Genomic DNA, 26,613 nt, shown 5'->3' on the forward strand with positions numbered 1-26,613 from the left:
GAGAACGGTGATTGCCACCTCCCACCTTCAGGAGATGAAGCAGACAGGGACACACCCCGTCCTGGCCACTGCTCTGTCACATTTGGACGTTTAGGGAAAGAGTAACCCTGGGCTGGGCCTGACAGGTGTGCATACGCGTGTACACACACACAAGTGCCGGCCACGGTACCCAGTCACCCTGACCGAATCCCACCGCTTCATGACAGTGGTGGGAAGCAGGACCCTGGCTGAAGGCCAAGCCCCCTGCCCTCAACTTGGGCACTGGGCCCTGAAGGAAGGGGACTCAGGTCACGTAGGGAAGGGGTCACCACTTTGAGGGGTGGGAGGGACCTCAATCAAGCGACTGCTCACCCCAGGGCAGTCCATAAGGACATGAGCTCAGAAAAGCCCACTCAGACAATTTGCAAAACTGCTGAACTTTGCAGATTTATGGTTATAAAACACACTGGGAAGGAATATATGCTTTAAATATTAAAATATATTTACATACATACAGTTTTAACAGAGGACATGGACAGTAAACATTCCACACAAGTCCCAATGCCCTCCAGGTAGAAGTCACAAGTGCTCAGCAAATGGTCAAGTAAAAACAAATTCTATAAATAAGTGCTTTGCACAATATGGGTCCATAGCTACCTTCTTAGGTTGCTCCTGCCCCGCTGTAGGGTTATGAGCCTGAGGACAGGAGGTGACAGCAGGTTTACAACAACACCTGAAAGAGAAGTTCCCCAGGACACAGCCCCCGGGTCTCCTCTTTATCAGGAGAAATGTGGGACATCAAGGCAGGCTGCCTGAAAAATGCCATGGACCCACCCAGGAGCCCCAAGGCACCAGCTTGTCCACAGTGTGGGATCCCTGTCCCTTCCTCTGAGTGGCCTCAACCAGGCCAGCATCAACGTGAGCACTGTGAGGAGCCCTGGGCGTCTAAGACCATGATGGGAGCTCAGCATCTCCACAGGGCACCACTCACTCCAGGCATCTGCCCCTGGAAGGAGAGAAGAGGGGACACGGAAGCAGCTCCCTGGAGTCCACAGGTGGTTTTGCATTCTGTGCAATGACAGACGCAGTCACATAGGAGGGCACAGGTGGCTTTACAAGCACAGCTGTCCATGTTTCCAAGGGACCCTGAGGCTCCCAGGGACGCCATCTGGCCAAGTCCATGGGAAAGAGCTGAGAGTGAGGGACCAAAGAGAGATGGTGCCTCATCCAGCCGGGAAGCCAGCTGCTTCTCCCACACCAAGAGCCGGTCACCCTGCTCCATTGGCGAGGTCCAGGGGGGCTGGGCCAGGGGCTTCCACTTGGATGCATCTTGCATTCTTCCTCCCCAGTGCCCTTGAGGCTTCGACGTGTGGTCATCAGCTCAGTCCCCCAAGATCCACCAGCAGATTTTTTCAGGTCTTCAATGCTGGGCCTCAATCGGGGAGAGGTCCCCACGTCCAGGGAGCAATGAGACAGTGTTTCCAGGACATGCTATGTGGCAAGTCCATGCCCCTGGGTGGGCAGCTGGGCCGTCAGATGTCACTCTGGATCCGGAGAGCTGAGGGGGCTTCCTGAAGGTCTGAGGGGTTGTCAGAGGCCGAGGACTGGCTGGGCAGAGAAGCCTCCAGGCCATCAGAAGACCCCAATGGGCTCTTGTACAGAAAGCAGGCAATGGCAAAGAATATGGAGCCCAGGACCTGAAGAGAAAGGAGCCACTGGACCTTGGCCGAGCTGCCCACCCAGAGGTCCCAGGTGCTCCCATTTCTAAGCCCCGGCCTGGCTCTGGGTTCCTCACAGCATCCTGGAGAGCCAGGCCCTGCTCTGGCCAGAGGACCCATCTGTCCTACACAGCCAGACCCAGCTTGGATACCGATATTTTTAGTGGGGTAATGAAAAATGAGATTTGACTTGAAAATAAGGGCACTGGGTGAAGTGGGCGGTGCTTGCTGTGGGCTGAACAGTGTACCCCAAAAGATACGTCCTGACTCCCAGAACCTGTGAGCAGGACTCAATCTGAAAATAGGATCTTTGTGGGCATAATTAAGTTAGGGGTGTTGCAGTCATTCTGCAGGAGGTCCAGTGACTGGTGTCCACATAGAGAAGGGGGGCTGACACAGACACTCAGGGAGCAGCCAAGATGGAGGTAGAGACAGGGTGCTGCCCCCAGAAGCCTAGGAGACCCAAGGGCGGAGGAGCCACTGGGAGGGGGAGGCAGCTGACAGAGCCCTGCAGAAACCCCAGATGCAGTGGACACTACAGACACCTTGATTTCGGACACTTGGCTTCCAGAACAGAAAGAATTAATTTCTGTCTAAGCCCCAGTGTGGGGTCTTTTGTCATAGCTGCCCCTGAACCTAAGAAAGAGGTGGTCAGCGTCGGCAGTCACTTCACTGCAGCCACTGCCCAGATCACCCCATGATGATGCTGGAGTCACAGGCCATTCGGAAGACGAAATTGTGGGCAGGCATGCTGGCCTCTGTATGTGTGTGTGTGTTTAAGGTGTGAAAGCTGGGTTTTCACAGGGGTGGATGGACCTGAAACTACAGCAACAAGAGGCTATTTCCTCTAGTGACCTTGTGACCCAACAGGAGCACCTGGCCACTCCCCGCTCCCCTACTAAAATTAGCACTGACTTTAGGAGCCGATCCCACCCCAGTGCAGAGGTTGTGGGGGTGCTATCTGGGCAGACAGTGGTCTGCGTACCAGCCGGCTGCTCTGGCTGAGGGATCACACAACACAGGGAAAAAGAAAGTAAAGGCCAGGGCTCCCTGTGTAGGCAAGACTCTTTACATTGACCTACTTGTCCAGAGCCGCACAAATCCCTTCTCACACTTGGCTATTTTTAAGCTAATCTTCGGGGAGATAAACCCAAAGGTAGCTGAGAATCCTGTCTTTGTGGCTCTCCCTAAAGAGGTGGTTCTGCCAGTACGACATCCTGAGTCTACCCTCCACCTGAAGAAGAAAACCAAGACATTCTTATAGACTGGCCCTAAGATTCTGCTTTATTTGGGAAGTCTTGCACCTTTTCCTCCAATGGGGGTAAATTCAAAATGAAAATACTAAGCTTCTCCCTGCAGAGCTTGTGTGGAGAGATCCAGCAGAAAGGTTCTCTTAAGAGTTGAAAGCAGAGGGTCAGGCTGAAGAGTGGGATGTAACTCAAGGCCCACCAGAGAGGCAGAGGGCGAAACTCAGCTTGTGGACCCTCCCAGCCCACCAGCCCGAGTGGGCAGGCCTGCCTGACTCTGCTCAGGGGAGTGGTTTTTTATTTCTCCAAAGCCTCAGCTGACTAGAGCCCCAGAGCAAGCCACGAGGGGGTGGTGGGGGGGCGGTGCTGAGTGGGTCGAGGATGGTGAGGGCTCCAGAGGGCAGGGGGATGGGGGTGGGCTGGACATAAGCCCTGGACTTGCTGTCCCGTCATTGCCTCCACTGGCATCAGGTCATCACATCCCAACAGTGACCACTCAGAACAGGGAATGATCCCCTTCTGGGAACCAGAAGCAGGGGTGATACCCAGGGTACCCCTTCCAGTGGGGGATGAAGCTGTTGGAAGAACCCAGGGGCTGCCAAGATCCCCAAACTAGTGGGAGAAGACTCTTGGCTCTTTGGAATGGACTCTAGGGCTCCCACCCCTCCCCCACAGTGCCCCTGGGGGAACGCTGCCCTGCTTACCTTGTATCCCACCCCTGCGATGAGCAGGTACCAGCTCATGGTCGAATTCTGGTACACAAAGCAGGAGCCCTGCTGGCCGCACTGGTCTTGCCAGAGCAGACATGCCTTGTCGATCACCCAGCCGAAGGCAATGGGCCCCGGGATGCTGCCTGTGAAGAGAGGTGCACTTAGTGGCTGGACACATCTGGGGAGCAGGGGTGGGGGTGCAGTGCCAGTGACCCATACATCAAGGGCCCTCGGGAAGGTGTTCTCAGGGGGTGCAAAGGGAACTTAAGGGATCCTTTCTCTGGGGACTTGCCTCTGCAACCAAGATGCCCCATGATCTTTGACTCTGGTGGAGTCTGTGTGTTACTGAGGAAAGGGCACACTCTGGGCTGTTTAGAAAAGTCCTTGATGCTAGGAAAGACTGAGGGCAGGAGGAGGAAGAGGGGCATTGAGGGGCAATGGAGGAAGAGATGGTTGGATGGCATCACCCACTCAATGGACATGAGTTTGGGCAAACTCTGGGGGATAGTGAAGGACAGGGAAGCCTGGCGTGCTGCAGTCTATGGGGTAGCAAAGAGTCAGACAAGATTAAGTGACTGAACAACAGTACCCTCAGGGCAAATAAATGGCCAGGGGTCCCTCTAGTGGATTCTTAAGGAATGGCATCCTTCCCTGGGGCTACATAGCCTCCTGCTGGGAGGCTCTTGAGCCTGATGCCTGCTCTTGTGCAGTGAACACACCACACAACTGTGCTTGGCTTCCTTACACAGCACAGTACCTAGAGTTCTAACCACGATCCACTGGATTCCCAGTGCAAAAGATCTCTGCTGATCACAGACGCACCTGCAATGAAAAACCAACATAAGTCAATGCCTGGGGAAGCTTGGTTGCCTAACACATAACACCCCCATGGCGGCTCTGGGTCCTGGCCAAGCCCCGGGCTGCATCACCACCTCCCCAGGTGGCAAGCACCACAAGAGGCAGTCAGCTCTTTCCTGCCAGAGCTCTTCGGGGCCCGGCACACATCCCTCAGGGATTCGCAGAGCTCCAGCTTAGCTGCAAAGGGAAGGTTCTGGACCAGAGCGAACCCTGCCCCGGGCTTACCGTAAAGTCGCTGTTAGTGCAGGAATGCTGCTGAGGAAGGTAAAGACAATTACAACGAATATGAAAACCAGAAGGAGGGGCTTTCTCTGACAAGTTGAAGTGCATTTCCCTGCGGTAGCATGGCCAAAACCAGAGGAAAAATTCTGAGGGATACAGCTACAGTCTCGGTACACCTGAGGAGCGCAACAACAGCGCTGATTACCGGAGGAAGCGGCAGGGCCCCAACCCCCGCCCCGCAACCGCTCAGCAGCCACGCTTACCTTCTGGCCGCCAGGGCCAGACACGGCCACCTCCAAGCAGCCCGCATAGCACGGCGAGTAGTACATGAGGCCATCGGAGCCGCACACGGGGCTGTAGTGCTCTGTCTGGCAGCCGCAGTGAGTGTTGCAGGCAGCCATCAGCTCCAGGTGCCCTTCAGGCAGGAGGCTGCAGGCAGAAGAGGGCGGTGGTGGGGTGGGGGCAAGTCTAGGGTCTGGTCTTCACCGGCCCACAACGGAGGGGTTCTGAACTCTCTGAGTTTTGCTCCACAGCTGGGGCTGCCACTGTCCCATTTTATAGACAGAGGCTCAGGGACCAGTCACCAGGCCCCACTGAGGTCATCATCCTTGCTGTTATGCTTGCTTATTTGCTAAGTCACTTCAGTCATGTCCAACTCTTTGTAACCCCATGGACCGTAGCTCACCAGGCTCCTCTGTCCGTGGGATTCTCCAGGCAAGAATACTAGAGAGGGTTGCCATTCCCTTCTCCAGGGGAATCTTCATGACCCAGGGATCAAACCCACGTCTCTTATGTCTCCTGCATTGGCAGGTGGATTCTTTACCACTAGCGCCACCTGGGAAGTCCCCTTGCTGTTATAACCAGCCAGCGACGGCACCCCAAGTGCCAGACCCCACCTCCGTTCCAGGGACCCCTGGTCCCCCCAGCTCACACAGGGCTCTCCCCTTACCCCAGTGCTGCCTGGCCCTTACCTCCTGTTGTAGCCGGCGGTCACACCTGCCATGGGAACCCCGGGGCAGTGCATGAGGAAGATGAAGGAGGCCAGCAGGCTGACCAGGGTGCAGAGCAGGCAGAACTTGATGATCCTGGAGCCTCGGAGTTTGAACTTGTTCACAAAGAATCCACCCAGGAACGTGCCTCCACCTCCCGCTGGCACCACCAGGTACCCTGAGGAGAGGGAAGGGCTCAGGGCCATCCTGGGGGCCTTGGGGCTGGGGCCAGCTGGGTCTCATCTCCGCTTTGCAGATGGGGAGATGGAGATACACAGTCACGGGGCCCCATTCTCGTGGCAGTGCTGGGCTCTGCATCTCACGTGGGGACCCTGACCAGTGCTCTCGGGGACCCCAGGGCCTGGGGAGGCCACCAGGCCAGCCACTCAGAGGCCCAGGGAGGCAGGGGAAGAACAGACAGGGAAGAGGATGGGTCACTGGCCCCCAGCCCCACCCGCTGGGGAGGCCACAGGACAAACACACTACCGGGCCCAGGCAGTCAGAGCCTGACCACAAGTAGGTGTTTGGAGAAGCTGGTGGCTGCTGACACTTGGTACGACGTAGGGCTTCCCTGGTGGCTCAGATGGTAAAGAATCGATTCTCCCAGTGTGGGAGACCTGGGTCCAGTTCCTGGGAGCCTGGTGGGCTGCAGTCCATAGGGTCACAGAGAGGTGGACACGACTGAGGTGACTGAGCGCACGGTGTGCGTGGCTTCATTGGCATGAGATGGGGTGCAGACGGGAGTGGGTGGAGGGGACCTCAAAGCCCCTAGGCTCAGTGAGCCCCTCTCCCCAGATTGAGACCAGCTCTGAGGACCCCAGGGACATGCTGCTCTAAGAAAGGATTGTTGGCTGCTGTGGGGAAGGGGAGACAGCTGCTTGGGTGGGGATGTAGGCAGACGGGCTCAGCAATGAGGCCAGCAAGGAGGGGTGTCTAGGGGCATTAGTCGGGGGATAGGGCCCCAATCTGACATCATCCACCTACACAGGGAAGAGAGCCCTGTGGGTGGGGCCTGGCCAGGATGGACCGCACATACCTCATGCCCGGCATGCCCCCTATGAGGCCGTGGTTGCCCCCAAACACAGGGCTATGCCATGAACAGGGCTGGGAGGAGGGTCCTGAGGAGGACCCTCACCTGGGAAGGCCAACCACCTCTGGCCACAGTATGCCTTCAGCCAAGCTGGCCTAGGTCTCCAGACTCAGGGAGACCCCAGGACACTCATCGCCTGGCTCCCAGGGATGGCCAGGCCCAAGGGAATCTAGCGGGATCTGCCACCCAAACCCCTTCTGCCATGACCAGGGACACAAAGACCCAGGCTCCCCAGCACCCATGGAGAGACTGGCCAGCCCCCAGTAATGACCTTCCTCCCCATCAGGGAGGGGGGCTTCGTAAGTGTGATCAGAGCTCTCCTGTAGGAGCCTGGATGCCTGCTCTGGGCCCCTGCCTGGGCAGGACCACACACCCAGGATGTGTGGCCCATGTGGGCGGCACTGCCTGGGGTTTTCTAGAAGAGATTATCAAAGGCCCCTCTGAAAACTGATGAAAAAGCAGAGGACCCATTTCCCTAAGACTCAAGGAGTGTTCTCACCAAACAAGGTGGCGGCTTCTGAGGCGCTGAGGCTGAATTGCGACTCGATGAACTTGGGCCCGAACGTGGACATGCCGGCGATGAGCGTGGCCTCGGTGGCCCCGGCCAGGCAGAGCAGGATGAACGTGGGGTTCTTTAGGAGGAGCCAGATGGAGCTGCTCCATGGGGAGGGGAATGGAGACCAGAGAGAAGAGACTGAGAATCAGAGTGGGCCAGAGTCAGAGCCCTTCCCACCTGAACACAAGGAGCCCTGGTTCTGAGGAAGGAGTGGGCAGGGTGCAGGAGAGCGGGGGACACCCCACATTTACTCCAGAGAAACCAAGCGTGGGGCAGGCGAGTGCTGGTGCCCGGATCTGGAACCCGTGGCTTGCTGGGAAAGGTGGAGGTCACAGAGTCTGGCTCCAGTGTGGAGAGAGACCCCGAGGGATCACGATGCTACTGAATCAGCCCTGGGGGCAGCTGGGAGGACCAGGAGAGGGGACTGGGACAGGCGGCTGTCATCATCCAGGACTGGGTGGCCGCCGGGAGAGGGGATCAGGGCCTGCAGGGGGGCTGACTCAAGCACCACCAGTGAAAGGGGGTGGTGGGAAGACCCATGGTTTGGAGCCAGAGACCCCTCCAAGGAGCCCCTGGTGGGCTTGACTGGTTCCCAACTCTTCTTGGTGGGCACTTGGGGGACAGTGGCTAGTGGGGTGACACTAGGGGCTTGATAAAGTGATGCGGGCTGGAGGCAGTTTCTCTTGGAGCCATGGGTCTTCTCAGGTGCCCACAAGTAGGCAAAGTCTGGTGACAAATGGCTGTGTTGATAGAGCCTGTCACAGCGGCTGAGGACGGCAGCCTTTGCTCCTATTCTCTGTGTCTGCAGCTGAGGCCTCATGAGCCTCCTGCCCGCAGAGCCAGCTCCTCAGACATTGTGGCTCACCCTCCCAGGAGGGAAGTCCCACACCCTGAGACACTCTGGGTCACACTCCTAGGAAGGAGACCCGCCCGGAGAACCAGCCCCTCAGACAAGAGTGTGACCCTCGCAGGAGGGAAACCCCGCCAGGCCCAGCCATCAGTGCACCTGTCAAAGCAGTTCTGACACCCTGACGCTGAAATGCTCTTCATTTTGAGGACACAGGCCAACAATAAATTGGATCCTGCCTAGTAGGAGCTCGCAGTGCGGTCACAGCCCCCGGGGGAGGAGATCGACACTAATGAAGTCACCCCACCCCCGCAGCTGCTCAGGTTAACCTCAGGGCAGCCTCTGTCTCCCTCCTGTTGCAGACAGAGGCCTGATTCCATTTTAGAACTGACGTCCAGGCTAGAAGACTTATGACCAGGCCTCTTTCTGGTCAACTGTCCGAGCCCCACGTACATGGAGGAAATAAGATGCAGAGGAAATGCTGTCTTGGTGAGGCTGTCTGGGACTAGACTGTGTGCGTGTGTGTGTGCCTATGTGCATGCACCTGTGTGCGTGTGTGTGTGCCTATGTGTGCATGTGTGAGTGTTTGTGTGTGTGCTTGTGTGTGTGTTTGTGTGTATGGTAGCTGGGAAGCCCTGGGTGTGACCAGTCCCTTCCCGGACCTACCCAGACCTGCTCAGGCTATGGGGATGCTCAGTGAGGCTCAGGCCAGGTGACTCTTCCCAGAAATACGTGAACTTCCTCATTTCTTAATCCCTGTCTATAGGTTCCTCAGCTGAAATTCCTGTATTGAACTTTGGCTCAGAGAACTAGTCACGACCTTGACAGAGGGCCATGTTCCTGGATTCCTTTTATCAGCAGCAGCCAGTTCAGGGAGCCAAGCCTGAGCAGAAATCTCCTTATCTCTGCACTTTGTCCCTGGGGCTATGGGGACCAGGCTGTTAACACCCGTGGTGCTGGCTCTGCTCAGAGAGAGTGGGTGGCCCTCCACCCAGCTCCACTGTGGTGTTGGGAGACAGGACCAGCGTGTCCCCAGCCAGTGCGGCCCTGGGGCGGTTCTGCCAGTCTCAGGGGCAACTCCGGAGTGGGTGGCTCTTCTGGGGGGTCTAACCAGGCAGCGAGCAGCCCAGGGTTTCCCTGACCCCACGTCATCCTCCCTGTGTTGAAGACAGACATCGGGGGCTCATTCTCACCGCTGACAGTATCCACCCCGCAAGGGGACATTCATGGGCTGAGGAAGCTGCGGGGCGGGTGGGCACTCAGTGAGGCTGAATTCAGGCAGGTAACTTGAGCGCCTCCTCCCCCTGCCTGGGAGAGCCCCTCACAGAATGCCCTGACGAGAGGCCCTGGCCCACTGGGAGCCCCCCCGAACACGGTCCCTCTGAGATCCCAGCAGCCTTGGCTGGGTTTGTCCTGACATAGTGAGGTCCGCAAAGTGAGGCCAGGTCACACATGACATACACAGGGCATCACTGCCCCAGAGGAGGCAGAGGCTGGATGGTCCCTCCCATGGAGCCCCGAGGGCACATGCAGGTGACTCCCAGGGAAACGAGCAGAGGACGGGTGGAGGGTGACTCCTGGCGGTGGGGTCAGCAGCTTCCCTGAGGACTGTGGACTCACTGTCTGCGGGACAACTCACCCTAGCATCAGGGGCTCACTTAGTAACCACGAGGAGGTACCAGGCGCAGCCCCCAGAACCTGCCATGCAGGAGTATGAACAGGCCCCTGTGTGTGGGTCCCTGGGTCCACAGGCCTGGGTAGTGGGGGGCAGGCACTGTGGGGTGTCAGAACAGGCCCTCAGTGGCTCCATGCCAGGAGGTTCTGTCTACTGCTTCTTAATCTGTTTGCCTAAGTTTTGGAGCCAAAACTCGAAGGTTGCTGAGTCACGGGATGTATAGGGGGTGTGGACTTCCCACATGACTCTGGAGGGATCACAGGACTCTCCTAGCTGAGGGTGAAGACCCAGCATGTGGAGTACCCTAATGGGTCTGCAGGACACACAGGCACAGATGAGAGACCCCCAAGGTCCTTACAGAGGCAGGTCTCTGATGGTTTTCCCGAAGTCAGGGTTGCTGGTCACCTTGTGGCTACTGTCCTTCAGCTGGTATGTTTCAGATGCTTTCATGACCACATAGCGCTGGGAGCCTGAAAGGATGGGTGTTGGTGAGTGGCAGAAACCCAAGGCCCCAGTGCCTCTCCTGGGTGTGGGACCAGCTGGTAGACAAGGCTCCTCGACAGACACTAGCTGCACCGTAGTGACACACTGGCAGGGAAGGGGGGTGGGAGAGAGTCTGCAGGGCTCAACAGGGGACCAGAGGGAAGGAACTGAAAGGGGCGCACTTCTCCCATTGAAATAAGCCTCTCCCCTGGGTCCCTGAGCGGGTAAAGGTGGTAGGCATAGAGGAAGCTCACGGGTTGGGCCGCCCTGCAGGAGGGCAGCATCGCCCAGTGGATGAAGGGAGGAGGAAGAGCAGGGGACAGCGTGTCCTGTCTCCCACTCACCTGGGGCGGGAAGTACCCACCTGGCAGCTGCCGTGGGTAGCCGAGGATGGGGACAGCGACGAGGAAGGCAGCAGCCCCAGCGCCCAGGAAGCCAACCCACCAGGCACCCACCCACAGTGGGCTCTCGGTGGTCAGCTCCGTCCTGCGGCAAGAGACACTTGGGGTCAGTGCTGTGCTCACAGCACCCAGAGCACACACACCAGGCACCCTTCTGCCTGCTGGTCAGTGAGAGGCAGAGATCAAGGCTCTGCCCTGATGCCCCCCCAATACCAGGTCTGGGACCAGCAGTGGACAAGGGCATCAGGGAAGATGTGGGGTGGGGATGCACCATGGTAACTGGCTGGCTGATGCTGTGCAGCCTGCTCAGGTCCCTTCCTCTGGGGCCTGCCAGGCTGCCTCCCAACAAGGCCGTGAGGACAGGCGGCTGGCGGGGGGCCAGGTTCTCCCAGCAAGAGCAGGGCAAGGCACACCCCACACCCCAAAGCAGTGCAGAGGGGGCACAGCTGGTGCCCTGGCCTCGGCAAAGAGCACAGGAGCAGTCGCAGCTGGTCTCTCCCGGCTCTGGGAGGCTGTCCATCTACACTGTCCCCTCCCCCAGGCTACACTCTCCAAGTGGCCCCCAGACTCCCAGGTCCACCAGAGCAGGGCCAGCCTGGACCCCTGCCCAAGGCCACCATCCCCCTGCACCAACAGTGGTGCTTTCCCTGTGGTCTAGACCATAGCCGTAGGGCCCAGGTCACTCACTGTTGGCTGATATCGGTGTAAATGTTCAGCAGGGCGCCGCCCACCAGGTAGCCAGCTGCGGGGCCAAGGATGGCCGCGGTGTAGAAGGTGGCTGGAAAGGAGCAGAGCCGTCAGGATCCCCTGCCCCACCTGCCTACCTGAGAGAAACCCTTGCATCGCTGCCCTCCACCCCAGCCCCGGGGGGAACCCCCTTAACCCGGGTGTTCCTTGTACAGTCTCCACTGTGTCTGATATCGGCCAGTGTCAACCTTTCAAGGTGATTTTAAAACATTCCTCTCAAAGCCTCGCAGATGGCCCCTGGACTCCTTCCCCCCAAAAGATCCCAAGACCCTCATTTTGCAAGATGAGGGCAGCACCCGTGCGGGGCTGCGGGCTCACCTGGGTCCCCACTCCAGACCTCAGAATGGCAACTGCCACATGACGGTGGAATAGGAAGCGGAACAGTGAGTAAGACTGGCTAGGCTGGAGCACAAGTTGGGGGCTCTCCACTGACCCCGGCCCTGCCCTGGGAGAGTAGACCGTGCAGGATGCGCTCAGAGAAGTGGGCAGCATGAGGCTGAGAGCTCAGAAATCTCACCCAAATAAACAAGAGGCTCTTGGGGGCAGCATGAGGCTTGAGGCCATCCCTCACAGGAGGCATGGCAGTGCCCAGCTCTGTAACCCGGCCACTGGCTGAGTCCAACTTGCAGGATCTTAGTCCCCAACCAGGGATCAAACCTGGGCCTCCTGCGGTGAAGGTGCAGAGTACTAACCACCGGACCACGTGCTTTGGAACCCTCAAGATGTATGGGGGTCAGGCTGAGCTCGGCCAGCACCACATCCATCACTTGAGGCATCAGGTGAAATTCAGGCCCGTGCTCACCTGCCACCTCACCTAGGAGCCCCTGAGGCCAGATGTGACCACATGTGGCCAATGAGGAAATGCACATAGGGGGCTTGGATGGGGCTGGGCTACAAGCAGACGCCCGGTGGGCCTCACTGCCAGCACGCCTGCCCACTCACCAATGTAGACCGGTGAGTAGCTGGACTTGACGTTCTCATCCAGGTAGGTGACGCCCAGTGTGTAGAGCGGTGTGGCACCCATGCCATGCAGGAACTGGCCCAGCATGAAGACCAGCCGGTAGCTGGACAGGCCGGAGGCGCCATCCCTGCATGTTGAGCTGTGGTTGGCCCAGCAGGTCCCCACGACTTCATCCACCTGCACCTCATAGCGGCCGGCAGTGAAGTGCGGCAGCGCGAAGACCAGCGAGCCAGTGCCCATGACCAGCACGCCCCAGCCCAACCAGCGGGGCTTGTGGCCTTGGCCTCCAAAGTAGCTGACGAAGGTGAGGCAGAGGCACGCAGCCACGTCATAGGAGCTGGCGATGAGGCCGCTTTGGTAGCTGTGAAGGTCATAGCGCCGCTCAATGGACGTGATAACGGTGTTGATGAAGCCATTCACCGTCATGCCCTGCAGGAAGGAGGCCACGCACAGGAACAGCAGGAAGCCCTGCGGTGTGTTGAAGGCCTGCAGGCACGCAGGGGCAAAGGCCCGCCAGCCGCAAGCCTCCCCGGGCTGTCCAGCTGCCACGTAGCACACCTCCTGGGCTGCCTGGGGCCCACGCTTCTCGGGCTGGCACAGTGGCTGGCTCAGGGGTGCACTGAGGGACACCCGCCTGCTGGAGGGTGTGTGGTCACACTCGCTGTCGGTGCCCGAGGGTAGGCCGGGGAAGACCAGCTGCGGCATTGAGACGAGGGGCTTGTCCCCCGTCGAGTGCTGGGGCATCTCCGCTGAGGGTGTGGCAGTGACAGCCGTGGGAACGGACGCGCGGGATTCCAACAGCTGGTTCGATCTGCGGGAAGAATTGTTGGTTAGCGTTTCCACTCCAGGAGAACCCGCCCCCAGGCCTTGCACTCTGCTTGCCTGGTGTCCAGCCTGGTGGGGGTGGTCTCCCTGACCAGCCCCCTCCTGGGATCCAGACCCACACACTCAGGGCACCCCTGGCCTGAACAAGGCCAGAGAGCAGAGAGCAGAGCCGAGATACAGCAGGACCGAGTCGGAAGCTATGTGAACACCTGAGTCTCCCCAACCCACACCTTCCCCATGGCCTTGGCTCACCATCTTGAGCTGTGTGTTCCGCCTGGGACAGCTGACTGCCCCCTACTCTGAACTTACACCCAGCTGGCTTCGCACTCCCGCACAAAAGGGAAAACCATCCGAGTGCAGAGTGTGGAGTGTGGGAAGTGAGGAAGGGATAAGGACAGGTGCCCCAGATCCCTGGGGTGGCACTGGACAGGAGGGTCAGCTGGCACTGGGCCTCACTTGTGGCCAGTCTCTCAAGATGCTGAAACCACTGTGGTCTGCGGCCCTACAGGCAGGTTAAGGGCGGTCATGCCAACCCTGCATCTTTCTGCAAACTCCCAGCCTGCCCTCTCTGGGCCTCACTCTGACCCCTGGCCCCTGACCAAAAGGAGCTCAATCAGGGCCATGAAATCACTCATCCTGAGGCTCCCAGGGGCTCCTGTCACCCCAACACCCCCAAACTTTGAGAGAGGGCAGTCCCTACGCCAGGTCAACAGGCCCTCTGTTTGCCCCAAGGTTGCCTGGGAACCCAGGTGACAACAAGCACTATGCATCCTAAGAGGAAAGAAGCTGATTTTCCCGCCTCGCTTACACCTACACCTCTGCTGCCCATGAAAATGCCAGGGGAGGGGCCGCTGCCCAGAGGCTTGAGGCTGCCCCAGACTCATCTCAGATCAGATCTGTGGACCGAGCCCTTCAGGCACCTAGTGATGGAGCCACTTTGGGAGGGAGAATGGTGGTCCCCCAGAAAAGGAAAGTCCCCCTACCCTGAGCGTGACTTTATCTGGAAAAGGCGACTTTGCAGACATGATCTTTGATTTGAGATGCGATCATCCTGAAATCCGCCTTTAATTCAGGAGACACGGGTTTGATCCCTGGGTCAGGAAGATCTCCTGGAGGAGGGCACGGCAACCCACTCCAGTATTCTTGCTTGGGAAATCCCATGGGCAGAGGAGCCTGGCAGGCTCCAGTCCCTGAGGTCACAAAGAGTCACACACAAGTGGGCATGCATGCACAACCTGGCTTGGGGATGGCCCCAAATCCTGTGACTGTGTCCTCAGGGGAGAAGCCATCGACAAGGAGGCAGAGAGGCAGGGATGCAGCCACAAGCCCAGGACGCCAGTGGGGGTGGGGGGACCAGGGGCGGGAAGAGGCGAGGAGGCCCCACCCCAGAGTCTCCAGACGAAAGGCAACCTGCCCACACCCAGACTCTGGCCTCCAGACCTGGAGGAACAAAGTTCTGTCCTTGTAAGTCTCCTGTTGGTGGTCCTCTGTTATAGGACCCTCACGCAGCCCCCAAGGAGTCCTGGCTTCCAGGAGGCCACAGGCACTCAGAACAGGATGTACGCCCAGCGGTAAGGGCAGAGGGCTGTTCCCACTAACACTCTTGGGCTATGGGGTCAGGAAGAGACACCAGGCATGCTTCAGGGCAGTTGCGCCTTGCCTGGGCCCTGCTGCTCGAGAGCAAAGAGGGCTTTTCAGCCACAGTGGCCACAAACAGATCCTTCAGCCCTTGAGATGGCAGTTTTGGGATGTCCATGGGCTGGTTTTTGGCCATGAGAGCTGCCTGGCTTACAGGATCTTAGTTTCCCAAGCAGGGATTGAACGTGGGCCCCCTGCAGTGTGGAATCTCAGAGGAAATGGAAATACTCCAGTATTCTTGCCTGGAGAATCCCACGGACAGAAGAGCCTGGCAGGCTCAGTCCATGGGGTCGGAAGAGTCGGACATGCTTAGCAACAAAACCACCACCAACAACCACTAGACCACAAGGGAATTCCCAGGACTGCCTGTTTTTAAACAAAAGAATGGCTTATCTTGTGTTACTCTTGCAAACTGGGAAGCAGCCCAGGGTGAGGGAAGTGGCTGCGGTGGGACCAACACCCGGGCCCAGGAGGCAGTTCTGCGTTGGGAGGGGTCTGGAAGCACCACCTCCCATGAGCCCCTTGCAGGTGCGCTGAGGCTGGGGCGCCCCATCCTTCCTATAGACCTCGGCCTTCTCCTCAGAGGTTCCGTGTTGGCTAATTTTAGCCTCACTCCGGCCTCTTCTCTGGCCTCCCTTGGGGCCAGGCAGTGGGCATGAAACAGCAACAGCCTACTTTCTGGTGTCTGAGCTCTACACCCAGGCTGTGTCCCTGTCGTTGGTGCACGTCTGGCCACAGCCCATCTTCCAGGAAAGGAAAGTGGACCCAGAGAGGTCAGCAATTTTCTCGAGGTCACACTGCCAGCCAGGGCTGGTTAGGATGAGACTGCGTGCGAGAGTCACAGGTGTCCTTGACGACATTTCATTCAAAGAACCATGACCAACTGTGTGTCATCGACTCATGGAGTCCACTGTTTATTTTGGAAACTGGCACTGCCAGGCAATCAGCAGCCAGATCTTGAGGCCAAGTGTGGACAGAAAAAACTCCCCCTCAGTTGTCCCTGGGGCCATGACGACGCCCAGAGCTATATTTATAGAGCTACACACCCTGGCACACCAGGCTAGGTCATAAGAGCTACAAGGAAGGTGCCTGCAGAAGGGGAAGGATCGTCAAGGCTCCTAGTGGACAGAAATCAATATATTTGCGCCCGCAGACCAGGTCCCGATGCAGCTGTGCCCACGGTTCACGTGGGAGCCCCGGCCGCTGCAGAACAGTGTGGCTGGTGACAAGCGTGAGCCCTGGGACAGGACAGCTCTGCCTCCCCAGCCCCCAGCCCCGTGGCTCCGACACTCTCCCGACACAGAAACTCAGAGCAAAACAGAACAGGCTCATCATTGCCCAGAGGCCACTGCGTGTTGGTGCTATGGGGCTCGTTCCTCCAGTGTTTTGTCTCAATGTGCATACACAGGCAGGTACACACACATGCACCAACACGTCTGTGTGTGCACCTGAGCACATACCACTGTCTGCACTTTTCATGCTCAAACACGTGAATGCACACACATAACCAACAGGGCCCTGGACCCCAACCTGGGCTAGAATAGACCCAGAGTGAGTTGCCCCAAGCAGGCTGAGGGGATTAGTGGCTCGGAGAGGCTGGTCCAGTGGTCCATGGGGATGGAGGGCAGTACCGAGCCAAGGATTTATCATCGGTGGGTGGGTGTTCCCAGGAGGATCTGCAAAATCGCGGACTTGTTTACCCCTCCCCCAGCTTGTTTAACTCTCCCACTGACCCCTCAGCAGGAGAAATGCAGGGGCCAGGACAGGAAGGATCGGGCCCCAGCAGGGTTTAGGAGGCAGCCAGGCTGCTAAGCTTTCACGACTAGCAATGGTCACTGAGAAACAGTCCTTCCTATTTGAAAACAGCCCATTTAATAAGACTGGAAGGCCAGTGTGGGTGGTGCAAACAGTTCCAGGTCAGCATGAAGTTTATCTGAGCCATGAGCTCTGGTCTCTGACACAAACACAGAAAGTCAGTCTATCCTCAGGCACATCGCCTGCTCTTCAATTCGCAGATGGAAAATCCCATTTTAGACATAAAACCAGGTGACCAGCAGTGGTCACCACCCATATGACATGAGAAATAAATGGGACCACAACATCACTCAGTACACAGCCCTGGTGCCTCCTGGCCAGGTCCGCCAGGAGTGGCTGTGATGGCCAGGACACAAGAGCCCGAGTGCAGAGCTCGACACCACCCCCCTCCACTGAGGCAGCCTAGGAAGGAATCCACCCGAACTGTAACTGAGGCCCGATTCTGCTCCGTGTGCTGTGCGCCAGTTGGAGACGTCCACCCTCATCAGTGGTGTTTGAATCAGAAATTGGGTAGGTGGGCCCTGGTGCGACGGAGGCACTGGGGGGTCTGTGTGTTGGGAGGGACAGGCAGAGATGGCCATGACGTGGAGCCAGTGGCGCCTGGTGTCCCCTCCGTTGGCAGGCACATGGATCCCGTGACATGGGGATCTCAGCCTTGAGGAGGGCCCTGTGTACCCAGGTCCTCAGGAGGAGATTCCTGAGTTTGTACCAAGATCTCGGGTGACGTGTGCTGGGTGTGTGTGGTGTTAGGAGCCAGCTCCAGAAGTGAACACAGACCGTCATGCTGATGCCTGCCCTGTGCTTAAAGGACACTTTGCTATGTGCGCAGCTCAAGGACTTGATCTCACCCACAGGTTTGCTGAGAATCGGGCTTGCAGGAGATGCCAGCACTGGCACGAGGGCTTTTCAGGCACTGCCATGAGTCCAGGACGTAGACTCAGGTGAGAGTGAGGGGCGGTGGGCATGGCCAGCTGCTCTGTCTCAGGCTCCTGATCATCAGCTCCCTGAGACAACACTGCCAGGGCCTGGGGGTGCAGCCCAGGCCGCTCAGGGTGATTTCCTTCCTGGACCTACTCCTGCAATGGTAAGAGGTGACCCCTGCCCCCCGAGCCCTCGAGCCTCAGCCAGGAGAAGGTGACTTCACAGCTGTCCTCCATATGGTTGGCCAACTCCCTTGAAAGCCAGGCTGAGCCCCAAGACCACTGTCTTTTGTTTCTCTGTCTCAGGCCAAAAAGCGAGCGGGAGGGTGGCAGGGCGGCAGAGTCCAGTGGCAGCACCACTTAAGGCCAGCTGGGTCCCCCGAGGACTGGACAACGCTGCAGGGCTTGGGGAGGAAGTTGGGCCACCCCTCCAATTCCTCTCCTGGGCCCTGTGCGTGTGGCCTAGGTTTCCATCTACTTGGAAATTGTTTTAGCAGAAAAGCGTATCTGCTTCCCACCTGCCACTAAGGCCTGACCTGCAGCGTGGCATCTCTTCCGGGACAATGGATGGAGACTGAACCACAGGAGGGCCAGGCCTGCTCCGGCCAGCACCCCAGGTCCAGGGCAAAGGTACCCTCACCTGAGAGCCTGCAGCCATCTAACTCCAGACACATCGCACTTCCCCTACTTCTGCTGAACCTGCAGCTAAACCTGGTGCCTTGTCCATGATCTCAGAGCCAAGAGCAGCGTGATGGCAGATTCTACCTGTCAGTCTGGTGGGTCCCAGGGCTCACTCCCCCAGACACTGGACAAACATTACAGGTGCCGGCTGTGAGGGCATTCCTGTAATTAGTGAGCATCTAAATCAGTAGATTTAGGACAGTGGGCCTTATCTGGTCAGTTGAAGAACTGAACAGAACAGAAAGGCTGACCCTTCCCCTTTCTGCCCAGCAGGGCCACCTTTGAACTGGGACTTGGGCATTTTCCTGCCTTCACTTCACTTTACCATTCTCTCTGGGTCTCAAGACTGTGGCTCTCAGATGGAACCATGACTTCATCTCTGCCGGATCTCGGCTTGCAACTGCAGATCTTACAAAATCAAGTGGGCTGAGCTCTTCTAATTAGTCTCTTTTTATAGCAATCTGTCTCCTATCAACTGGGATTCTCTGGAGAACCCTGACTCACACATCAGTTAATCCTGAGTCAACACCTGCTGTGCAAGGTCTGTGCTGGGCAGTGGGGGTGGAGATCCCCAGGACCCCATCCCGTTCACGAGTTCACAGTCCCCCACACTCCAGGCCACCACTTAAGAATCAGTAGCAAACTGCCCCAGTTGCAAATCCAAATAGCACAGGCTGCTGAGAGACTCACAGCTTGGAGTTGACAGAGGCCCAGGAGTCCGGCTGCGGGAAAGGGGCACCTGACTGGACACTGCCACCATCTTCATCCATGCCTGTCCCCTGGGCCCGGCACACTGAGCTATCTCCTGCACATGTGAAATCCCTACCATGGGTGCCCCCATGTTAGGGATGTAACTCTCACCCCTGAGTCAGGAGGGCTGCCCTCAGCCCTGTGCTGGACCACTGCCCCAGGACAAAGTCTCCAGAGTACTCCAGCCACGTGACCCCAAAGTGGGGGGCAGCAGGGGACTGGCGGTCCTGGGGCACCTGCTGACCACCCAGGCAGGCCCACTCTGCTGCTCTACTGCCCTGGTTCTCATGGAAAGACATCTGAGGCTGGGAACAACTCTGATGAAGGTTTTGACCACCCTCCTGGCCCTAGACGCATAGAGAATGCCCTCCACATGCAGGGAAGAGAGCGACTGTCCTCCTGGGCCACGCAGGGCACACAGCTCTCCCCAGAGAGCCTGCTCTTACAGGGGAATCTTGTCCCATCCATGCCTGCTCCTTGTCCCACCCAGGCCTGCTCCTGGCCAGGCGGCAGCAGGTCGGAAGCAGGAGGAGGGGATGGACGGGGGGGACTCTCCCCTCTTGCCAGAACCTCTCCCTGTTCCCTAGGGGGAGTCAGAGCCTGAAGGATTAGGCAAGAGGATTAGCAGGAGAACAACATGCTCCCTGGGGCCTCCGGCCAGCAGCTCCTCACCTGGGGCTTCTTCGAGAGAAGTGAGACAGCGCACTCAGGTGCATGCATGTGCGAGTACTTGTGCGTTCACGCATAGCTATCTTAGCAGGATAAGGTTTCTTCCAACACCTGGACATCGGCTGCATCCCGAGGTGCCTGTGCAGAGGACTCCGGGTCCCCTCCTGGCTCCTTCTCCCCCATCCTCCTGCATCTTCACAGTCGCCCGCAGCCCCATGTGGGTGGCTCACTGTGGCCCTGCCTATGAGAACTGAGATCCTGGAGTCAGTAAAGGACTGACCTCGGTGGTTTTCACATTCGCCTTCTTGGCCCTGCTCATTTCTTCCTCAAGCCTGCCCCAGGCATTTACTCCTCCTACTTGAAGTCTGTCTGCAAAGCCCAGCAGGTAGGAAGGATGCAGGATTACCCAGTGTAGTATGTTAAGCCTCAGGTGGTGGTGCCTGGGCCCCTGAGACTCCTCAGCCTGGCTCCCCATGGGATAGTCTGGCTGCAGCTGGAGCAAATGCCCCAGGGAGACCTGAGGCTGGGGTGGGCAGGTGGGGCCCATCCACACATGTGGGGTGCTTCCAGACTCCATCCTGATGCCACTGAGAACTTGGCAGCCAGGGAAGAATCGCAGGTTTCATTTCTCCTTCCTCCTCGTGCTCTAGCCAGCAGACATCCTGACCTGACTGCTCCAAGGCCACCAGCCACAACCACACGGTGGTGACTGCCCCGCACCGACACAGCAGCCCCACGGAGCTCCTGTACCATGGCCTGCTTGGCTGTCTCCCGGCCTCCCCACCCTGCTCCTTCCATTCCCCATGACCCCGGGGGCTCTGCAGGCAGCCGTCTCCCCTTGCCTCCTAAACTCCTCCTGATCTCTCCTTCTCTGACTGGGTGGGGAAGAGGTGGGGACTTTCATGTTTCAAAGCTATTTGTAGAGCAGACTCCCGGGCGTCAGGACCTGGGGCAGCCACTGCAGCATCGGCACACCCTAATTTGCAAACCTGGTGACCACACACAGGTGAGTGGCCAGGGAGCCGGCTGCTTTGCATGGAGGCCGACAATGGAAGACTGTCTGAAGGAGACCTGGGAGGACCTATCCAGCAGGGAGTGTCCTGCTGTCTCAGCATGGACATTCCTGCTCCCACCCTGAGTCCACAGCCCGAGCCCGGACTGTGGGAGGGTGGGGTGAACAGACCTGCAGAGGCTCTCATGGCTCTGGGGGTGCTGGGAGCAGGTTCCGTCCACATGATGGGCCTGCCTTGGCACAGGCTGGACATTGCCACTCCCAGGTGGCCTCTTAGGCCTATGGGTCCAAGTACCAACCCATGCATCTGCCTAGAGGTTGGGCCCTGAGCAAGCCCGAGTGGGAAGGGAGTGCCACCCTCAGCCCAGGGATCCCAAGACCCCTGTCTTCCTCAGGTATCCCCAAGGCTTGCTGGGTAAAAAAGCCACTGGGGAAAGGTGGCCCCATGGTGAGGATGTTCATGTGGCCCCCGGCCACATGGGAGGACAAGACATGTTGGAAGCCCACAGTCCGTGAGCCTGTGACTCTGGACACTGACAAGCAGATCCAGGCCAGCCTGGTACTTGGACCTGAGGCAGCCTCAGTGGCCACACATGACTGAGCAGTTTTTGTAAGAGGCACGTGGTTTTTTGTTTTGTTTGGGGTTTTTTTGTAAGAGTGCGTCCTCCGCCCCCAGAGATGTGGTCCAAGAGGCTAATTCTGGTGGGAAAGGGGCTGTGCCATGGCCATCACGGACATAAGCGGGCTGAGGGCTGACCTGGGCCAGCAGAGGAAGGGTCCTCATGACCAGCCCACGGGAGACACATCCTGGGTCCAGCACGTCCATAGCTAGGATGGCCCCCCTCCCCCACAGCAGGACCTGGCTCCACCGAATATCTGTGAACCCAGGTCATCAGAGGCCTGAGCTGGCGGGCCTTGTCTTGGGATAGTGTCCCAGCAGGCCTGTCCATGGTGAAGATGGGGGTCCTGCCCAGATGTGGGCACCCATGCTCACCATGACCATGCCAAGGCCACATAGCAGCTGAATGCCCAGGAACAAAAGTGGCTGAGTGTCCCGATGACTATCGTATATACCCCTCCAGGTGCAGGGAGTGGGCTCTCTGCTGCGCCTGAGGGCAGAAGGCTCAGGGTGGGGGGTAATACTTTCATGGTCTCTGTCCACACTCCAGTCAGACGAAGCAATGCAGGAAGCGGGAATTGGGCCAGGGTGAGTCCTCTGGGCACCCCCACTGGGCCCGCTGTGCCATCAGGATGGTGGGCACCTGGGTCTGTGCCAGCACCTGCCTGTAGCCTGCGGGGAGGCTCAAATTGACCACCAGTAGCAGATACTCGCTCCAGCGCAAGAGTGCGTGAAGCTGCAAATTTGTACGGCTCAGCAGTGCTGACCTGGGCTGGATTCGCACTCATGGAGACAAGTAGATGGAGGGCATGGAGGAGACAGCGCTGAGCCCTGGAATTAACTTGGACTTCACAGTGAGCAGGGGAGACCTTAACTGTTTGGAAGCCAGACATAACCCAGAGCCCAAGCCACAACCAGCCCAAAATCCATCATGACCCAGCAAGGGTCAGGCTCTCCAAGCTGAGTCATTGGGAACTGGGCACTCAAAACAGACCGGAGGCCAGGACCAGACACCAGCCCCAAGACCTCCCTCACACGGCTGTCCTGCCTGATTTCCCATCTCCCGGCTGCCTCACCATGGCAGTGGGGAGGGACTTGGTTGGGACACCTGCCACAGGGGCCACGCCCAGGGAAGCAGGGTTAGGTCATAGCCATGTAGGTAGCAGCCCTGTGAAAAATTTCCAGGCAGTGTCTGCCAACCCCACCCAGCAGGACCGAGAGATGAGTCCTGATGCAGGATGGTCAAGGTGCAGGTGGGTGTCCCACCAGGACGCCTCTCCCTTCCTGCCCTCTGGCAGCACCTGGGAAAGCCTCCTCCCTGCCCCCATGGATCTGGGCAGTCCAGCCAAATGCTCCTATCCCCTAAGCTGCCGCCCACCTTTCGGGACCTTGCCCTGCGTCAGGCCTAGCTCTCCTGGGTTTACTTCTTCCCCAGGTACAGAGCTGTAGGATGTCTGGAATCACACAAACATGGACTCAAACCTCTCTACCACATTCTCCAGTGTGACTTTGGGCACGTCATCTTGCAGCTCAGTGCCTCGGTTTACTCATCTGGGAAGTGGGAGGAACAGCAGCTCCCATGTGAGTGGAAGGAGGTTTCCATGAGTTGATACTCAAAGCCTGCAGCACAAGGTCTGCAGTGCTAAGTGCTCAGTGACCCAAGAGCTCAGCCTGCTGTCCTTAGATTGCTGCTGGTATTAGAGCTCCTCCGACCTGGCTGAACCCAGTGTCTTCTCTCCCCTGAAGTCCACACACTCCAGGCTGCACAAGAAAACCAAACAGCACCACGGTGATCACGGTTCACCCCACCTCCTCCTTGGAGCCGGTTTCTGATCAGACAGAACAAACCCAAGTTCCCAAAAGCACCAAGAAAAGCGGTCACTAGGAACTTGATTACTTCACTGTGGAAAACTCATGTGGTCCTGAGTGAAACAGGCCCCACACCAAGTCTGACCCAGCAGAGGGAGCCCCCAGCCGGGCACGTGGAGGAAGGGGAGGGGCACCCACGGGCCTCTTCCCCGGAAGCCAGACCCCAATACCTGGCCGAGTTCTCCCCACCGGCTTCGGCAATACCTGGCCGAGTTCTCCCCACCGGGTTCGGCAATGCCCAGGCTTGCTCCTCGGGCTTGGAACCCCAGCCTCTGCCTCGGTTTCCAGGCCTCTGGCCAAGCTGCCCACTGGGCGCAGAGGGCTGTACCCTCGTCCCTCCTCCCTCAGCTCCTGGACCCCTGTACCCAAGCCCCGGCTCTGTGCAGGGCTCGGGGGACCTCGCGTGGTGGGGCGGGGACAGCGGAGCGCCCGGCATCGCACAGGCTGGGACCAGTCCCTCGCACCCACCCCGCCCAGCCCGCGGAGCTGGCTCCGCCCGCGCTCCCCTCCCCGAGGTGTCTGGAGCGCGGTGGCGCGAACAAAGCGAGGCCACCCGCGAGAAACTTCTGTTCATGACGATTTCCTCCTTGACTCAGCATCCGCCGCAGGTGGAGGCCCAGCCTCTCCGAGAGGCGCATCTAGACTGGCGCTGTCCGCGTGGCCTGAGCTGCGTGCTCGCGGGGCCACCTGCCCTGGCCACCACCCCCGGCTCTCCCTCCACCCCCGGCTCTCCCTCCATCCCCGCCCGAGCCCCAACTACCACCTGTTCCCTTCCCTTCCGCTCGCCTCCGCAGAGGCGCCCTGCCCGGGGAACTGGCAGCGAGAGGGGGTCAGTTTTGCAGCCGGTCCCAAGGGGCAGGCGGGCGGAGGGGCGCATTGCCGGGGCCCAGCGTCCTGCGCTGCCTGGCATTCCAGCCGCGCCAGCGCCGGCGCCACCTCGATCCCCTAGTCCCAGCCCAGTGTCTGCGGGCACCTGCCGCGCTCCTGATGTCAGCAGGTCGCGGCCCGGCGCACCTAGGCGGCGCGCCCATGAAGGCGCCCTGAACCTCCGCGGCCCTCGCTGCCCAGCTCACTTACCGTCCAGAGGTCCCGGCCGCCGCGCTGCTCACCACGCTCTGGCGGCCGCTCGGCGCCCACTCCCGCTTCATTCATCCTCTCCGGGCCCGCCCCCGCGGAGGCCTCACCTACTCTGGCCAATGGCAGCGCCGAGTACGCTGGGCCCGGCCCCTCTCGCCCCAGGGCCCGCCCACTGAGGTGACAGCTGGCCGAGAGCGCGGCCGCGGCGGGGCGGGCGGGGCTGGAGAGGCGAGGGGAGGAGCCCGGGGCTGGAGCAGGGACGGGAGGGTGGGGCGCGAGATCCCTGGAGGCAAGGAGCACTGGCAGAGGGGCGGGGGCCTGGACGCCTTTCCAACCCCCTGGTCGCCGCCGCACCGGAGCCCCGCGTGCCCTTGGAGCCGACTCTGGTTGGGCGACCCTCATCTCGGAGCCACAGGCCGGGAAACGAGAGCCAAGCGGTGAAGTCTGCTGCCCAAGTCACGCGGCGACTCAGTTTCAAACTGACTCGAAACTGAACCGGGGATGGTGGGACGGAGACCGTGGGACAGGACGTAGGAGGGAGTGAGTCTCCCACTCTACCGCTTCGGAAAGGCCTCCAGTGGTAGGTGGGGGCCGGGGAACTGCCGGCCTCGGTCTGGCCTTGTTCCAGGTTGGGGTGTCTACCTCTGCGTGACCCTTCGGGAGCGCCTGGCGCCCCTGAGAGTTTGGGACTGCGTGTTTGGGGACGTGCCCAGGACGTGGGCCAGGTCGTGCCCACAAGGTGAGGTCGGCACCTCCCTTGAAGAATCCACTGTTTTCCGCTTGTTGCCTTTTCAGTAAAAGGATCCTTTTTTTGACGTCAGTAGATGTCAGGCTTGGGCTACACCCTTTGCCCTCAGCATGAGAGAGTCTACAGATCCTCCCATGTTCCTAACCTTGAACACAGTTCTTAATCTCTCAGAGCCTCAGTTTCATCATCAATAAAGCGGGAGTGATGACTTGTTTAGTTGGCCAGTCATGTCCAACTCCTTTGGGACCCCATGCATTGGGATTTTTCCAGGCAAGAATACTGGAGTGGATTGCCATTTCCTCCTCCAGGGGATTTTCCCTACCCAGGGGCTAAACCGCATCTCCTGCGGGCTTCTCCTCCATTGCAGGCAATTTTTTTTTTTACCACTGAGTCACTGTGGAAACCCTTTCAGTTACTACGTTGTTTTACGAAAGAGTGATGATGAAGCTTCCTTAAAGGGCTGTTGAAAACATTGAATGAAATAAAACAGGGCAAGAAGTTGGCCCATGTAAGGACTCATAAGAGTTGCCAGGAAGTGACATATTAGTAGCTGATCACAATAACACTCCACAATTTTTCCTTTTTATTTTCCTTTACATCTATTTTAAAAAGAAACTTATAAAAGTGAACCATGCGTGTGTCTGTGTTTGAATCCTGAGATAAGCTGGGTAACAGAGTAATAACCAAAATGTGACCCTAGGGTTGTAAAGCCCACGGGAACCACAAAGGAGGCATGAGAGGCTGGCCCCTTCCTGTGCGGGAGGTGGAGGGGGGCAGTCAGAGCCAGAGGAAGAGGTGCTGGGGCTTATAGGGGACGGCCCCATTCACACAGTTATTTGTGAAATGCTCTTCCTTCAGAGCCCAGCTTTTGCCTACTCTCTAGTGGTCCTGGGAGTTCCTGGTGATGTCCCCAGGGCTAATGGCTGCCTCCAAGCCTCTGCTCCTGGAAGCCGGGGAAAGATCCAGCTCCTCCTGGAACACTGGCCTCCACTTCCGGTGCTGCCCTTTAAGAGAAAAAACCACCAACTCTTGTTCCTGGGTGGTAAGGTTCCCTCCAAGAGGAAGTGGAACTGCTGCCCAGTTGGCTGTTTTACCTGGCAGAGCAGGCTGCGGCTGTGAACGGATGCCCACTATACAGAGATGTCCCCGTGAGGATGGAGAATTGAGTTGCCCTGTAGACCTGGGCTTGGTACTGCCCTGGAAAGCTAAATAGGGCTGCCTGCCTTTTGTATATAGTGAGCTCCCCATCACAGGTGGTGTGTGAGCAGAAGTAGCCCCTCTTCTGATGGGGATGCTATGAAAGCCTTTCAGATGTCAGAGGCAGGATCAGACTCAGTGGTTCCAAACTTCATTGTAGATTTTATTCCTTGAAACCATTATTTACATATTTTTTTCTTTGACAAGACATGTATTTTACTAAAAGAGTGAATTTATTTTTAAAAAGATAAATCTGTGTCATTACCATAAAGAGGTTACCATAAAAAAAAATAGATAAAGAGAGAAAATG

The 26,613-nt window shown here is 58.4% G+C and overlaps 1 protein-coding gene across 1 annotated transcript; it reads right to left on the minus strand.

Moving 5' to 3' along the window:
- Window positions 1-458: 458 nt before the first annotated feature.
- Window positions 459-24,447, minus strand: SLCO4A1 (solute carrier organic anion transporter family member 4A1). Its single transcript, XM_069546757.1, has 12 exons — window positions 24,359-24,447; window positions 12,465-13,294; window positions 11,463-11,553; window positions 10,739-10,860; window positions 10,250-10,361; window positions 7,313-7,467; window positions 5,706-5,901; window positions 4,998-5,163; window positions 4,738-4,910; window positions 4,412-4,476; window positions 3,649-3,797; window positions 459-1,676 (listed from the first exon to the last, which is right to left on the minus strand). The coding sequence occupies exons 1-12, from the start codon at window positions 24,427-24,429 to the stop codon at window positions 1,512-1,514; spliced, it is 2,295 nt and encodes a 764-aa protein (XP_069402858.1). The 5' UTR covers window positions 24,430-24,447; the 3' UTR covers window positions 459-1,511.
- Between the last annotated feature and the right edge of the window lie 2,166 nt (window positions 24,448-26,613).

Source organism: Ovis canadensis, chromosome 13 (assembly GCF_042477335.2).
Source record: "Ovis canadensis isolate MfBH-ARS-UI-01 breed Bighorn chromosome 13, ARS-UI_OviCan_v2, whole genome shotgun sequence".
Classification (NCBI taxonomy): Eukaryota; Metazoa; Chordata; class Mammalia; order Artiodactyla; family Bovidae; genus Ovis; species Ovis canadensis.

Bases quoted from the DNA above. Each gene is read 5' to 3' on its own strand.
- SLCO4A1 (XM_069546757.1), bottom strand. From the start codon at position 24,429: ATGAAGCGGGAGTGGGCGCCGAGCGGCCGCCAGAGCGTGGTGAGCAGC. The intron at 5,164-5,705 runs GTAAGGGCCAGG...TTCTGCCTGCAG, and splicing joins ACCGCCGGCTACAACAGGAG to CCTCCTGCCTGAAGGGCACC. The intron at 3,798-4,411 runs GTACTGTGCTGT...CTCTCTTCACAG, and splicing joins GATCGTGGTTAGAACTCTAG to GCAGCATCCCGGGGCCCATT.